Here is a 16454-nt window from a genome sequence, read left to right on the forward strand (position 1 = left end):
ATTATTTTCACTTAATTTACATATAATTTTGTATTTTGTTAGAAACTTTGATTCTAAATTTGATTTTTCATTTTTTTTATTGTTTTACTATTTTTATAATAATAAAATAACTATTAGCAATGAATTGTATGTTTATATTTCAACTTTTGAAACTAATTTAATTATATAATTATATGGCAATATAAACATAAGAAATATTTGGTTTATAAAAATTTATAATTTAATTTAAAAATTTTAAATATATATGTAAAAAGATTTTTTTAAAAAAGATGAAGGTCGGCGAGTCAACTCACCAACCATCCACCCAACCCTTAGCGGGGTGGGTTCGTAAAATGAAAGCCCATCAGAAAGCGGTCTTTTTAGCCCGTTTTATCACTTCTAATAAGGAAGAATGACTGATCGTGATCCACTTAAGGTTGAATGTTATTAAGGTCCAAATTCTATAACATTTGAGCTTCCAATCTATATTTAGAGCACTAACTAAAACTAGTCCCGTAATCATAGCACAGAGTAGGACTAATCTTAATAGAACAAAACATGACAAAATAAGATTTTAATTGTTGAGAGAAGCATTCATATTGAGTACTTAATCATCTCGAAAACATTCTTTCCAATAAAAAAATAAATATGCATAGCGCAAAAAAAAAAGAAGAAGGACAAAATGCTCCATGAAATGATTACGGTTAAGAACCCCACGCAAGAAATCAGGATAGAAGTTCCCCCAGGGGCGGGGGGCTTTGGCTATCTACGTTATTGTAGCCTAAAAAAAAAAAAAGAAAAAAGAAAGAGGACAAAATGCTCCATGAAACATAACATTAGCATAGAAAAAGGCTGCCCAAAAAAAAAAAGTGCGGGTTATCATCACGTAGATAGCCAAAGCCAAGATAAGAGAAATAGATGGATTCATACCTTGGCCGAAAAGCCAATCTCCTCCGTCGAAACTTATCTATCGACGTTCCATAATCATCCATATCGATATGCACGGATCGTCATTTTGAGCTCTCAATCGATCATAGATCTAATGGTACCGATCAATACGCGAAACGGCGGGAGATTCAAATCTGGACTTTCCCGCCTCAATATATACCCCAAAAAGCGCAAATAATGTCCCATTACTCAAACACAGAAGGCAAACCCCAAAAATTCTCAAATCTCAAATCTGCCTCCCTTCTTTCACTGATCCTTTGAGAAATTCTGAGAAAACGTCTATTTGTGGGAAAAAAGGCAAGGGTCTGGGTAAAAGAGGAGCAAAGAGGCATCGTAAGGTCCTCCATGATAACATCCAAGGCATTACGAAGACTGCGATTCGAAGGATGGCGAGAAGAGGAGGCGTTAAAAGAATAAGTGGTTTAATCTACAAAGAGACGAGAGGTGTGTTGAAGATTTTCTCCGAAAACATGATTCGCGATGCCGTGACTTACACTGAGCACGCTAGGAGGAAGACTCTTACTGCCATGGATATGGTTTATGCGCTTAAGAGGCAGGGAAGGATGCTCTATGATTTTGGTGGTTAAAATTATTTATCGGCGGAGATGAACAATTGGAAGAATCTTGTGTCGGAAAAAAGCTCTATGTAACACAAATATGTACTGGAAATACTATCTTAGAAGTCAGAAATTAGAAATGCCTCCCGGTATGCTCAAATTGCTTCTGTTTTTATGTCTGTTTCTTGGGTGTCTCTTTTGTTGTTAATAGGTCCCCTTCTTGAATCAGAGATTTCAGTGCGTTGCTGGTTCTCGATAACTGTTAGATTTACTTCCAATTCTATCTCGCTAATGATTTTGTCCGTGGCGCTGTGTACTTTCTGAGGGCAATGATTTCAAATATTGAAATCCACTCTGAGGAGCTGCTAGTTTTAATTAATGTTCTTTTTATCTCTAGTTGATCGTTTCTCAAGACTTGTTTTGAAGTTGGCCTACTGCAATTTTCCTTGCATTACAAACCATTGATTGAAGCAAATTATAAATCATCCTCGGAGATTTGGAGGGATTATTAAAACCCCTTGATTAAATCAAACATTGTTAAAGACTGCATTGTGAAAGCACAAGTATGAATAGTGTGTATGCTTGTCTCTATTCGTATCTTTATCGAGATGCTTGAAGTGAGTTAATGAGATGTTAGAAAGACTTGAGTCTTTGATTTCTTGCACCCGGCATGCACCTTCATCTCAGTGTGCTTGATCTTAATCCTGTACTTCACCATTCTTTCTCCGATCAATCTTGGTTTGACAGGTAGTCCAATTTCTTCCAATTTCATCAACAAAATAAAAATAAGTAAACCAACTCAACTGCCAACAGATATGCCTTTAATATACATCTGATTATAAATATAAAAGCTAGTTGATTAATTTGAGTAAATTAAAAAATTAAATTAAGTTAGTTATTTGTAATAAATAGATTTTGTCTTTTCTAAAATATCATTGCTAATTAAGTTTATTGATTAGAACTACTACTATCAGAAGGACTATTTTAAAAAAAAATATGAAAAACAAAATATATTGAAATATTATATTTATAGGATATAAAAAAATCTAACAAAACCTGGACGTAGTATTTATCAACAAAATGTGATATCTCAAAAGATGGAAATCATTAACAAGTGATAAGGTGTCATGTCTTGATTAGTTAGTTGTTGCCCGCAGGTTGCAGGATCAAACATTCAAATCAAAGCCATGTCAAGCCGGCCGCAAAATGCTCACTTGCTGGCATCTGTTCTGTTGACTGTCAAAAAAATTAAAATAAAATAAACGTTTGGCGGCTTGTGTTTCTTTGGACGGCTCTTGGCTTCTGGAAGTTTTTGGAGAGCCCAGCCAAGCAGCGGTATTTCTTCCATCAGCACGGGGAACAAGAACAAATCAAGGCATTCGGCAATCAAATAATGACGTAAGCTTCCTCTGATGACACATCATCCAGCTACCTTTCCATAAATTTATATAAACAACAAGTTTGATGAGAATACAGCAAGGAGGAATCGTTAAGTAAATCAATAGTTAAAAAGAAAAATAAAACCTTGTGATGAAAATTTCAAAGAAAAATATCATGTCCAAAGACCGAATTCATAAATCTTGAGATGGCAAATAAAAATAATAAATCCTTAATTTTCAAGGATCCTTCTCTGCAAAAAACAAATAATATATAAAAACCAATTTTATATGGTAGATTTTTTTGGTAAGAATAATAATATTTAAAAAAATAATAAATTTTAAATTTGAAAATGATCCAATAATTTTAAATGGAGTCTAAGATAATATTACATGGAAAAGTCTACTTGCTTTCTCAATGCGTGACCAAGAAACCGCGTGGCTAGCACATTTGCCGTGTTTGTGGTACAGATAAGAGCCGTTGACCTGGTAGGTTTTGCCACTTCTTGCTCATATTGCTTCAAAACTAATGGAAGAAAATATTTTATTAATTTTAAACATATTGAAATTTAACCACCTAAGTACTAATAAACCTGTTGTAAAGTTAATTTAAAAGTAAGGTAATTTTATAAAATATATTAAAATCTCAACTAAATCTCTCTCTCTCTCTTCCTCTTTGGCTGCTGAAGGACGGTTAGCTCTTACTGGTAGGCACTTCAAATTTAAACTGTGAGGGGAAAAAAAAAGTCAGCTTCAGAAACTACTGAGTCGGGATATTGGACTGGTAAAAAATAAGTTAAGAGAACTGGTCTCAGAAATAAAATAAAAGGGATTAAGAGAATACATGAAAGCGACAAAAACCCAAGACCGTCTTCCTTTTAAATTTTTGCCCCCGAAATGGTCCGGGGTAGACTTAATCTCTGCAAATGAAGAACCCCCCAGAACGCCATTTGGTTCTTTCAAGCCAAAGTAATCGGAATTTGGGCAATGATACAAACAAGCACAATCAAAGGACTAGTCCTTCCCTTAAGTATTTCAAATCTTTTGTCAAGAAATTCGCAAATGTTCTTGGAATCTTCCGCTCTGACAAGAGAAAACCAGCTGCAGAAGTTGCTGGAAGTGATGTCAGAAGGAATAGAAGTAGAGCCAGATTGGTATCCTCATGTAAGTCTTGGTCTTTAATATTATGATGAATTTGATGTTTTGGATTTCATCCATATCATTTTTTCACGGACTGAATTCATTATGTTTGCCAAAAGGTCAAGGCTTGTGGATACTTGAGACTGAGATGTATCTATAATTTTTGCAGTTTCAACTGATGTATCATCTGAGAGTAACAAGAATTCATGGAAGTTTTCTAATTCCTACGCATCTTCTAGCGCCACAAGTGGACAACTTGGAACGGGGAACTTCTCGTTTGAAGAACTTTACAGGGCAACAGGAAAATTTTCTGCAGATAATATAATAGGGGAAGGTGGTTTTGGAACTGTGTATAAGGGCAAGCTTAATGATGGATCTCTTGTTGCCATAAAGCGCTCCAGGAAGGTATGGCATAATGCTCTTTTTGAACATTTTCCATTTCCAAGAAAAGCAGATTTTTCAGATATCAGATTTTTTCACCACCCAAGTGCCTGATGTAGTGGAGTTTGCTCACAGACTGCGCATGACAAGAACTTGGCTGAGTTCAAGAATGAAATAAATACCCTGTCAAGAATTGAGCATCTGAGTCTTGTGAGGTTATACGGATATTTGGAGCATGGAGATGAAAAGATGATTGTTGTTGAATATGTTGGCAATGGGACACTTCGAGAACATCTGAACGGTAAGTTTCAGGGCATATTTAATCTTTTACTGCTTATGAATTTGTACATTGTAGAAGGCAACGGATCATGTCTTGGCTCATTATTCACCTGAAATTCCCAGAATGTCTCAACTGCTCATCTCCTCAACTCTTGGAATATGCTTTAAAATTATAGCATTTCTCTCTTTGTCAAGTATCTGCAACTCAAGATAAGAACTTTATAACCAATTGCCATAAATACAGGTACAAGGGGAAATGGACTCGATATTGGTGAGCGTCTAGACATTGCAACTGATGTTGCTCATGCAATAACTTACCTTCATATGTACACAGGTGTGTCCATTTTATCAAAATATAAGTAGTTTCCTATAAGTTACAATATAGAATTTTGAATTGATCTGATATCTGTCCCTGAAAAAAAGTCAGTGTTTCCTTCTTTTTTGTTCATGTAACATTGGTGAAAGCATATGAGAGGCTTAATTTGTGTTATATATTTGGCAGATCATCCGATAATCCATAGAGACATCAAATCATCCAATATCTTGCTCACAGAGAAATTGAGGGCTAAAGTTGCTGACTTTGGATTTGCTCGTTTGGCTTCAGAGGATCCTGCAGCAACCCATATCTCAACTGGAATAAAAGGAACAGCTGGCTACTTGGATCCTGAGTACCTCCGAACATATCAACTCACCGACAGGAGCGATGTTTATTCGTTTGGCGTATTGCTTGTAGAACTGATGACAGGGAGACATCCATTAGAACCAAAGAAACCTCTCAGTGAGAGAGTGACCATCAGATGGGTAAGCATGTTAGACATTCCTAAAGCACTGCAAGAGAACTAGGAATAGTACTTCTTCTTGATGGCCACATTACTTGAGAATAAGGCCTGACTGATTATCTTGTCATATTAAAGAGATATAAGAACGGAAAAAATGAACTTTCTTCAGTAATTCATCCTAGGCATACACATTGTTAGTAGCAATTATTCTGGTAAGAGGCTCCTCACAGGTTTTGAATGTTTACTTCTTGTAATTCAGTAGACTAAAAGATCATCGTTACATTAACTGTCCTTCATTTACTTTTGCTTGAAAATTGAAGTCACTGATTCAGTTCCGCTGGCTTATTGAATCGTTGGTTGGAAAAAAAAGAAAAGGAAAAAAAAAGAGTTTACGTATCGGTTCCCGTTAGCTACGTAGTCCCTGGTCGTGCGTAGAACAGAACATTCAGGACTTTGACCCATTCATCAAATTTTGTAGAAGATGTAAAGAATTCTTACCTGCTTATCCGAGTTTCACATAGGAGAGTTCTAAAACCTACATGAACATGCCAATTGAGGCTAATTCAGGAGGTAAAAATGAAGTTTGGAGAGTTCTAAAACCTACACGAAGATTCCACTTGAGGCTACTTCAGGAGTTAAGAATGAAGTTGGATGTGAATAATAACAAATGTTCAAACTCTCCTAATGTTATGACCCAAAAGACCTACAAATATATTTAAGAGTTATGTTTTCATTTGGGAACATGAGCAAATGATCATGCGCTTTGAAGAGCCATTGAATTGATTGGACAGATATAAATATGCAATCTGTTTATAAGCAGGCAATGCAGATGCTGAAACAAGGAGATGCTGTCATCGCCATGGACCCAAGGCTGTGGAGAAGCCCGGCTTCAACCGTGGCAATGGAGAAAGTGATGAGACTGGCCTTGCAATGTCTTGCGCCAGTGAGGCAGTCACGACCTTCCATGAGGATTTGTGCAGAGGTTCTTTGGGGAATCCGGAAAGAGTTCAGAGATCAGGCTTTGGCTAATGTTCCTCCTCTTGCTTCTCACTATTCTGCAGATTTCACTAAAGGTGACGATAAGAAGAGTAAGCTTGTGTCACTTGATGCTGAAGATAGCGACAACTATAAATTTGTCTCTGCCTGATCGTATTAATTCATGAGAATTTGTTCATTGATTGTTCAACTGGGGCTCATACATGATGATTCTGCTGGTTTTTCATATCAGTCTCTTGTTTTCATGAGGTTTTCTCCTCTTTCAAGCTGGAAGTTACTTAAGTTATCAGACTTGTGAGGAGGGAAAACACTTCAGGTTGGAGTTTCTTTGAATGAAATACTGAAAATTTGATAGGCAGACTCAATTTTGAAGCAGAGACAAATCACATCAGTTATGAAGAGATGCATACACATTTTATATACATTTTTTTGGTAGAATTTAAGACATGAATTTGACCTGTAAACCTCAAGATTTTTGTGTTAAGTTTGTAATCTCGAATGGGGAAAGGTGTTGTTCATGTTACATTGGGCTGCAGTATATTGTAGTTGATGGTATCTATTGGTTGGTGTGATTTGTTAAGAAACTGAACGACTTTGATGTACCATCATCACCCACAGGTATAAGAAGGGATCAAATTAAGAATATTAAAAAAAAAAAGTAAGGATATTCACAAAGAAATTAATAGTACTTGAGATAATGAGTCTTTTAAGCTCATAGCATAGGGCGGGTGTAGCGGATATGACAGATTGCGTAAGGGTAATGCACCCTGTGAGAGAAAGAGACTTGCTTTCCGACTTGTAAAGGTCAGCTTAAATATGGCCACAAAAACAAGTAGTGAGCGTGAAAATAAATTAGGAAGAATTACAATGAGATTCCATGCAAGAAAAAAAATTACAAAACAAGTTTCAGAAGTTGTTATTTTCTACTCTAGAACTTGTCATTACAGGCTGCTTATGTTATTATTGGACTTTTTAGTAGTTATTTATCTTGTATGAGATTTGATTGTAATTCTCCTAATAAATTATGCATACTTCATTCAAATTAATTTGCCACCTTAAAAAATAACACGTTTTCATAATTTTTTCACTTTACCCTACAAATTTGATGAAGTTCTAAAATAACCATAGAGTTGAACTATTGTCTAATTTCTTTTGCCAAATAAATCAATGTCTATTGTTTTCAAACGCATACTGAGAATATCAAATTATTTAAACATTACTATATCTTTATTGAATTAAAATTTTATGGTATTTTCATAAAAATATCTTCTTGACCAATGATCATTATTATATAGTGAAAAAATTAAGATATGTTTTCCTCTTTTAGCAGATTTTAAGCAATTTCTTATTATAGGAAAATATTCGTTACACGACAAATCACTCTCCCCAAAGATCAATCTCCGCCGCGTTTCTTTCTCAACTTGAAAATTTTATTCTGATAAAAATTTGTCAACTTGATAATGATAATTTTATAAAAATAAATTATGTAGGAGTACATGATTAACTCAATAATTTTCGCGCGTAACGATCAACCGCCATCTCAAACCTCGCGCCGTTCCCGCTTTCCATTGAATGCTGCCACGTGTCTTCGGCCTCACCGTTGTAAAACTATCTCGTTTGTGATCCCAATGTCACATCCAGAAAGGGCCTTTAGTCCCACACTCTCATACGGCTCTCGCTTCAGTCTCACTCCGTTTCATTTCCTACCAAGAAAAGAACGAAGGACCATCTCAGATATTTTTACTTTTTTCGCAACACTCCAAGTCCCTCCTATTCCACATGATAGCTCTCTTTTGAAGTATCTCTTAGCATATCTCTAGATTCTCTCTTCGAGCCTGCCGCTTCCTTAAATATCTTCTTCCAACCAAAATTATTATCACTTTATCAATCTTAGAATTGCTTGAAGAGGTAATACTCTCGACTGGGTTGCTGTTTGTTAGTGAGAATTTCGATTGGCGTTGTATTGGTTGGGTTTTTCCGCTTTGTGATCAATTGTTATGCCTTAATGAAGTGGCTAACGGAAAGACTTTTTTTTTTTTTAATGGCTGACAGCTTGATTTTGAGATCGGAAATGGCGGGGAAAGTGGAGGTCAATGGCAGCGGCGCTCCTTCTGCTTCTGCTGTTTCTGCCAAACTTCCGGCGGTGGCGAACCCGTTGGCTGAAAAGCCTGACGAGATTGCGTCAGACATCAATTACCACGCGCAGTATAGCGCTCATTTCACTCCTTTCAAGTTTGAGCTGGAGCAAGCTTACTTTGCCACCGCTGAGAGTGTTCGCGATCGTCTCATTCGAGTATGGTACTATTTATGGATGTCGTGTGTTCAATACACGTGTCAGATGCAACATCACATTTCATTTCAAATTACTCGCACACCATCATTCTGCGATATAATGTCCTATATTATTGTCCATGCTTCTTGTAACGAAGTCCAATTTTGATTGATGATTTTTTGATTTGTCGGTGTTTGACATGGAACAACAGTGCACTTCCTATAGGAAAACATGGATACTGATTACCTCTGTGAAATATCTTGACTCTTGATAACACTTGTGGTCGATTTCTATTGAGATAAGCTTTAGTTCAGTAGTGCATATATATGGGAACCTTTTCAAATCTTTCCATGCCATGGAAACTTGAATTAGGTAACATATATAAACATTTCTATCTTTTAAAATAAATTTTAATGCTGATATTGTCAATGATAACTGATATTTGTAGTCAAGAGGGAAATTTTGTGTGCGTCGCTGTAGTTTATTTAACTTTGAAGTCATAATAATTAGGGAATTTTTCAGTCATCCTTTAAACTAGTTTTAGTATCAGATTATTATATTTTCTTATATCAGATGATTAGACTAATGCTGTTTCCACATATTGATGACTTTTTCAGCAATGGAATGAAACGTTCCTCCATTTTCACAAAGTTGATCCTAAGCAAACATATTACTTATCAATGGAGTATCTTCAAGGTCGAGCTTTGACTAACGCAGTTGGAAACCTGAATATACAAGAAGCATATGCTGATGCTTTGCGCAAATTTGGACTCAAACTTGAAGAAATAGCAGAGCAGGTAAAAACCAAAGGACTGGGCAGGTTCATATCATAAATGTATTTGATATCTTTGGCATCTTAATAATAATCCCACTTAAAACATTGCAGGAGAAAGATGCAGCTTTAGGAAATGGTGGTCTGGGCAGGCTTGCTTCTTGCTTTCTGGATTCCATGGCAACACTCAATTTGCCTGCTTGGGGTTATGGTCTGAGGTATAGATATGGGCTATTTAAGCAGATAATCACCAGGGAAGGCCAGGAGGAACTTGCAGAGGACTGGCTTGAGGTTTGATTTATCTTCTTTTAAATCACTGGAAATGTATCTCATGTTTTACATTAAACTGATGGACGGACTCAAATGAAAACTGAGCAGAAGTTTAGCCCCTGGGAAGTTGCTAGGCATGACATTTTGTACCCTGTCAGATTCTTTGGCCATGTTCAGGTTAATCCTAATGGAAGGTAAGTGGAAATCTACTCCTTAAATTATTGAAGTACTGAATGATGAAAAAAGTATGTTTTATAGTCTGATTTAAAAATAAGCTTAATTCAAATGTAATGAAAAGCTCCAATCTATTTATAAACATTGATATAATTTACTTGAAAATTTGGTGTGAATGCCAGCCGAAAGTGGGTTGGAGGAGAAGTTATGCAAGCGTTGGCATATGATGTGCCAATTCCAGGATACCAAACCAAGAATACCATCAGTCTTCGCCTTTGGGAAGCAAAAGCTTGTGCAGAGGATTTCAATTTGTTTTTATTTAATGATGGACAACATGAATCTGCTTCTGTTCTTCATTCACGAGCTCAACAGGTTTGTATTGTGGCTTTCTATCACTTTTTTAACGAAAGCTGGCTGTTTTCCACAGGGATGATTGATGACCGGCTTTTCTTTTCTCATCAATCATAAATGAGCAATTAATCTTTTTGCAAAAGACCTTTATTTCCCTTGCAAGAGCAAATGCATAAAGAGATAGATCTATCTTTGCCTGAAGTTCATTTTTAGAACAAATGCTAGTATAATTTATTTTCTACCTCCGCCACTACACCCCACTCCCCAAAAGAGAAATATAAAGGACCAGCTGTTTTATATTGAATTTGAAAATGCTAGATTTGTGCGGTTTTGTATCCTGGGGATGCTACGGAAGACGGGAAACTTCTTAGGCTGAAGCAGCAATTCTTTCTCTGCAGTGCATCACTCCAGGTGAGACATATCCTCTGAAGAGCTCCCCATTTCATTGCGATTTTTATTTGTATTGTAGTTCTTGTCCTCTCTTCTAGTTTTTGCACTTGCATATGCTCTAACTGAGGCTGTCTGAATTCAAAGTTTACACGTCCTTTATTCTAAAGTTTGAGATATATGAATCAAATGGTCACTACTAGAGACATCATACAACCATGATTGAGCCTGTCATAATAGCCTAAGTTTTCTGGAAGAGGAAGTGCTTGAGATGATATTAGAGTCCAAGAGCTTAAGGAGTTCAGTCTCAGCCATCCCATTTTCTTAATTAGACATAAATTTTAGCACCAGGTATGTCTAGCTTATGCTCAGTCCATGCTTCAAGTTCAAAGGGTTTTGATTCAATTGGGTGTGTTAGAGATGATAACAAACCATTCTCAAGCCTCTTAACAGCTCAAGACATTGGGAGAATTGGTTGGTGATAATCAACATCACATGTCAGCCAATTGCTGCGACTACAGATTCTTCTGATTACTAACATGAGTTAAGGAAAACTAGATCATCTGCTTACTGGCAGTCTTTTAATTAACACATTAGCTGACAGATCATATTCTTTAATGTCATAAAGAATGTATTATTTCTCAATATTGTGGCTATTTAAGTACAATTGACATTTAAGTGACTCACTTTACTTGTGTGCTCAGTTCTCTTGTTTGACATGCTTTTCACTATTTCCCTCTCATCTTGGACCTACCTCAGGACATAATTTTTCGGTTTAAAGAGAGGAGACATGGAAAGGAATCTTGGACATGGTCTGAGTTCCCTAGCAAGGTTGCTGTGCAACTTAATGATACTCATCCTACCCTTGCAATTCCAGAGCTAATGCGACTACTGATGGATGATGAAGGCCTTGGATGGGATGAAGCATGGGATGTGACGACAAGGTCCGGTGAATTTTTAAATTTTTCACATATCATAAGCATCAGTAATCTTCCATCTTTGTGTCTCTCAAACATCTTTAGTGCACTCCTTGTGGCTAAAATGTGATGTACGCTAACCAGGACAATTGCTTACACTAACCACACTGTCCTCCCTGAGGCACTGGAAAAATGGTCTCAACCCGTAATGTGGAAACTACTTCCTCGCCATATGGAAATCATTGAAGAGATAGACAAGAGGGTAATATGCATGGCTTCTATTTTTAACATTTCAAAAATTCCATGAAGGTCTTGCTAATATATTTTAATCTGGAAATCATAAAATGCTTGCAGTTCACTGCATTTATAAGTGCAACAAGGTTGGACCTTGAGAGTAAGCTTCCTGCCATGCGCATTATGGACAATAATCCCCAGAAACCAGTAGTTCGGATGGCAAATTTATGTGTGGTGTCCTCACATGCTGTAAGCATTTGACCTCTGTGAACGCATCAAAGTCTTCAGCAGCTCATTTTATTGTATAGTTCTACTGTTTTTCCAGAGTCACCAAGTGGTTATATTGGGGGATTTAAAACAACTGTAAATTTGTCCCATGCGGGTGTTTCTCTAGCAAGCACATTACCCGCAAGTTATAAAATCCTGTGATGGTATATTGGTTAATTAAGTCTGTGGAATGAGTATAAAGTTGGCTAATGATAAAAGATGCCGGATACCATTCAATATTTTTCATCTGCGGATACAGAAAATCTATTGTTGTTAAAATACACCGTGCAAAATTGGCTGATTTTTTTTTTTTTTTTTGGGGTACAAGGGGAAGATTGACCTCACAATCTTTTACACCTTTCTTTCTAAAATTTGTTCTGTACAATTTTGCTTATTGGTTTCATTTAAAATTTTTTGACTAATGGTTTTTATCTCTTTCAAGGTGAATGGTGTTGCCCAATTACACAGTGACATTCTAAAATCAGAATTATTTGCGGATTATGTTTCAATATGGCCAAAGAAGTTCCAGAATAAAACTAATGGGATCACACCTCGAAGATGGCTCCGCTTTTGCAGTCCTGAGCTCAGTAAGATAATCACTAAATGGTTAAAAAGTGATCAATGGGTAACCAATCTTGATTTGCTTGCTGGTCTTCGACAGGTGAGTGGATATTTTTCCTTCCCTGCTTGTTGAGTCCTATGATTGCAACATTCTCACATCAGTTCCTGGTGCTTCCTATAGTTTGCTGACAATGAAGAACTGCAAGCTGAATGGCTGTCTGCAAAGCGAGCTAATAAGCAGCGGTTGGCACAGTACATTCTACAGGTGACAGGGGTGAGCATTGATCCAGATAGTCTGTTTGACATACAAGTCAAGCGCATCCATGAATACAAGAGACAGCTACTGAATATTCTGGGTGTGATTTATAGATACAAGAAGTTAAAGGTATGAGAAACAGCCCACTATTTGGAGTATAACCGTGACATATTCATTGGCGGATATTGTATGGCAATAAATTTGGCTGAGTTTCCAATTTTTTTATCAACAGTTATGTGTTCATGATGAAAATTAATATACAACTAGACTTGTTTTCCTCTTGCATTACATAGAATTTGAGGTGATTCCAATGTTCATGGCTAATAAATAGCCGGGCTTGTTATAGATTTTATATTTTATGTTGATTTTTAGTTACCTGCCTATTCAGTTCTATGTCTCATGCTAATTATAGCCCAATTGTAGCTTATATCATATTCTGCTAGCAATTATATAGAAGATACCGCCTAAGATGCCACTCTTCTTGAAATGCTATGATTTACACCGGAATTCTGGAAATAATTCTTATGACTTAACCGTAATAGGAGATGAGCCCTGAAGAAAGGAAAAGAACAACTCCACGCACTGTGATGATTGGAGGAAAAGCTTTTGCTACGTATACAAATGCAAAAAGAATAGTAAGGCTGGTTAATGATGTTGGGGCTGTAGTCAACACTGATCCTGAGGTCAATGACCACTTGAAGGTAACTTTCCCTTTGATACTATAGCTCCTTGCATGTTGTGATTTCTTTTATTCTGCACTGGGATAATATGCCATCAGCTAAGCCCAGTTTGCTGTCCATTTGCCTGCCGAACATCGCATGTATCGGTATTTTGATGGAGTCCCATGTTGGGTAGCCCCAAGCAATTCTTTTGGTACATAAATGACATGGTTCTTCCCATTTTCACTTGGGTTTCCATCATATGTTTTCATGATATATGGCACTGCATTTTTATGATGTATTATTTGGTAATTGCCTTGTAATAATCAATGCATGAACTATATTTTGCACAGTTTTATCTGGTTTGCTGCAATCTAGTAATTAGGCTAATTTACGACTACTCTGCTTTATATGGACAATCATTCTCAGGTTGTGTTCGTCCCAAATTACAATGTGTCTGTGGCAGAGGTGCTGATTCCAGGAAGTGAGCTGTCCCAGCATATCAGCACAGCAGGCATGGAAGCAAGTGGCACAAGCAACATGAAATTTGCATTGAATGGTTGCCTCATTATCGGTACTTTAGATGGAGCTAATGTTGAAATCAGGGAGGAAATTGGTGAGGAAAACTTTTTCCTTTTTGGAGCAACAGCAGAAGATGTCCCTCGCCTTCGAAAGGAAAGAGAGAATGGACTGGTATGCCGTAGCAGCCCTTTTTGATAATGCTGTAATAATCAATGAAAATGATGATATAATACTTGCTAATATTAGTAAATGTCTAACAACGTTATATTGTATGCACCTTTTTTTTTTATATGTGATTTATAGTTCAAACCAGATCCTCGGTTTGAAGAGGCGAAGAAGTTCATTAGGAGTGGGATATTTGGAAGCTATGACTATAACCCTCTGCTTGAGTCGTTGGAAGGAAACTCTGGTTATGGTCGTGGTGACTATTTTCTCGTAGGCCATGACTTCCCCAGCTATATGGATGCTCAAGCAAAAGTAGATGCTGCTTATCGGTAAGACACCATCTTCCATGTCTTCACTGTTCTATTCCTTCATCAATCTGTGGTAAAGACCAAAGAAACATTCCTGACTGCATTGTACAACAAGCACGTTCATCGATTTAATGTTTTGTTACTTGTCAAGAGCAACATTGTGAACAAGACTTTGGTTTCTGCATTTTTGTTTTTGAGATGTTTGAACTCGTTTAACTTGAGCATGCATTGAGGCTGGTTTAATAAAGCTGGTATTGCTCAGTCTTCACCTCATTCATCTCCCCTAAGTTAGCCTCAAACATTGTGGGAGGCACTATATTATAAAAATCTGATTCTCCCCTCTGCTTTGAGAGGCTCTAATGGTGACAGAGTCAAGTAGTCACTAATAACGAATGATTGTTTAACGGGTCCCTATATATGAAGTATGTGTTGTTATTTTCCAATTTTTTTTGGATGCAGCGATAGGAAAAGATGGCTAAAGATGTCCATTCTAAGCACAGCTGGGAGTGGAAAATTCAGCAGCGACAGGACCATTGATCAGTATGCCAAGGAAATTTGGAACATAGAAGAGTGCCGCGTACCTTAATTTCAGATGCAGATCTCTTACCTTCAAGTGTCTGAGAAGTAAAATGGGGAGTAGCATCAGAATTAAGAGGGAGAGAAGTGAACATTCACTTCTTTCGTGTCTGAATCTGAGTCGATGCCTTTTCAGGTTGAAGTTTCTGCTATATCGTCATCCTTCACCACTCATCTGCTTTAGCGGGATGGAGCTTTCTATTCTCAGTGTGCAGTTCTACGATCCTGTGATTACGCCATTCCTGTTGAAGCTTGTTAAGTCCGCGTAATAGTTGTATTCAGTCGAATAAAGTCATATTCTCTTGCAATAATGATTTTAGTTATCCATTTTACCGCAGAAAAATAAAAGGAAAAAGGGGGAAAAAAGGGGACAAAGTTACAATGTTTGTGAACGAGTCTGTTTTCATTTCTTACCCTCTACCTGTAAATTTGATTGCGTCATTTTAAACTCTTCATACTGTATTATGTTGCTGGACTACTTTGGTAATAATCCCTACAGATTATGATACATTATTAAGCTTTGTTGAGTTTTGTCCTTTTGTTATTATGCCCAGAAGTATCATTGTACGTCTCCAGGGCGGTGTTCTTCATGGGACGCCATTGATGAGTGATTAATGCCTTATAGCAGCCGTGATATTGTAAGCACTTTTTAGCCCCTATTATTTACCTCAATAGCTGCAAAACAGTTTTTCCCTTTTCTTGGCGTATGAGGAACATTACTATGGGCATTCGAAAGGGCACTATGTCTAGATTCCATATATTTTATGAAAGTAGAATAGAATGTGGATTCGTGTTGTGCATAGTATTTGAAGTTAATGCTAAGTTCGAAGGAAAAAAGTAGTCTGAAGTTTGTAGCAGATGACGCATGTGTGTCTCGTGTGTTTGTGTGTGGATACGGTTTTTTACATCTCAAGGTGTACAAGATTTTGCTTTTGCGAATTTGTGTAGATGCATGGGTTTACTCTAGTTATACTTTATCGGTACTTATGAGTCTTAACTAATTAAAATATGCAAATTAAAAAGTTGGTTAAAATTAATTAAAGAGAATAAAAATTGTAATTCAATTTATTTTTTTTAAAATGCCAGAAGAGTGTAAATGGAAAAAAGAATGAGTAAAAAAAAAAAAAAGAAGAGGCATAATTGATTAGGAATAAAAATAAAAAATTTGTTGAGACATCTTCAAAATTTATTGAAGGCTCAATACAATTATATGCACATAAAGAAATCTCATGGAACTATAATTTTTTAAATTGAAACCTAAATATAATCATATGCCAACACATTTTCGTAAACGTAAATAGCAAAATGAAGATCAATTTAAAAGGTTT

General features: G+C 36.5%; 3 protein-coding genes across 3 annotated transcripts; all 3 read left to right on the top strand.

The window, feature by feature from the left end:
• Window positions 1-1022: 1022 nt before the first annotated feature.
• LOC114728700 (histone H4-like) lies at window positions 1023-1514 on the top strand (the record flags this gene model as incomplete). Its single annotated transcript, XM_028915634.1, has 1 exon — window positions 1023-1514. A coding segment is annotated over one exon (492 nt), but the record flags the coding sequence as incomplete, so codon positions are not given.
• A 2230-nt stretch (window positions 1515-3744) lies between these two features.
• Window positions 3745-7056, top strand: LOC114728675 (calmodulin-binding receptor-like cytoplasmic kinase 2). Its single transcript, XM_028915607.1, has 6 exons — window positions 3745-4024; window positions 4170-4405; window positions 4517-4682; window positions 4905-4994; window positions 5163-5461; window positions 6260-7056. Exons 1-6 carry the CDS (start codon window positions 3787-3789, stop codon window positions 6584-6586), a joined length of 1356 nt encoding a protein of 451 aa, XP_028771440.1. The 5' UTR covers window positions 3745-3786; the 3' UTR covers window positions 6587-7056.
• Window positions 7057-8150: 1094 nt separating this feature from the next.
• On the top strand, window positions 8151-15662 carry LOC114728674 (alpha-glucan phosphorylase, H isozyme). Its single transcript, XM_028915606.1, has 16 exons — window positions 8151-8343; window positions 8488-8728; window positions 9325-9504; window positions 9594-9770; window positions 9858-9943; window positions 10106-10295; window positions 10593-10685; window positions 11421-11605; window positions 11723-11840; window positions 11933-12061; window positions 12522-12740; window positions 12822-13025; window positions 13439-13597; window positions 13985-14248; window positions 14381-14571; window positions 15010-15662. Exons 2-16 carry the CDS (start codon window positions 8507-8509, stop codon window positions 15134-15136), a joined length of 2544 nt encoding a protein of 847 aa, XP_028771439.1. The 5' UTR covers window positions 8151-8343; window positions 8488-8506; the 3' UTR covers window positions 15137-15662.
• Window positions 15663-16454: the final 792 nt, after the last annotated feature.

The sequence above is a fragment of the Neltuma alba genome, unplaced genomic scaffold (assembly GCF_004799145.2).
Source record: "Neltuma alba isolate B1F8T4 unplaced genomic scaffold, ASM479914v2 tig00012565_pilon, whole genome shotgun sequence".
Lineage (NCBI taxonomy): Eukaryota > Viridiplantae > Streptophyta > Magnoliopsida > Fabales > Fabaceae > Neltuma > Neltuma alba.

Coding starts and splice junctions, on each gene's coding strand:
- LOC114728675 (XM_028915607.1), top strand. CDS start 3,787: ATGAAGAACCCCCCAGAACGCCATTTGGTTCTTTCAAGCCAAAGTAAT. Junction 4,683..4,904: donor ACTTCGAGAACATCTGAACG/GTAAGTTTCAGG, acceptor CCATAAATACAG/GTACAAGGGGAAATGGACTC. Junction 5,462..6,259: donor AGAGAGTGACCATCAGATGG/GTAAGCATGTTA, acceptor GTTTATAAGCAG/GCAATGCAGATGCTGAAACA.
- LOC114728674 (XM_028915606.1), top strand. CDS start 8,507: ATGGCGGGGAAAGTGGAGGTCAATGGCAGCGGCGCTCCTTCTGCTTCT. Junction 9,505..9,593: donor TTGAAGAAATAGCAGAGCAG/GTAAAAACCAAA, acceptor AAAACATTGCAG/GAGAAAGATGCAGCTTTAGG. Junction 9,771..9,857: donor TTGCAGAGGACTGGCTTGAG/GTTTGATTTATC, acceptor AAAACTGAGCAG/AAGTTTAGCCCCTGGGAAGT.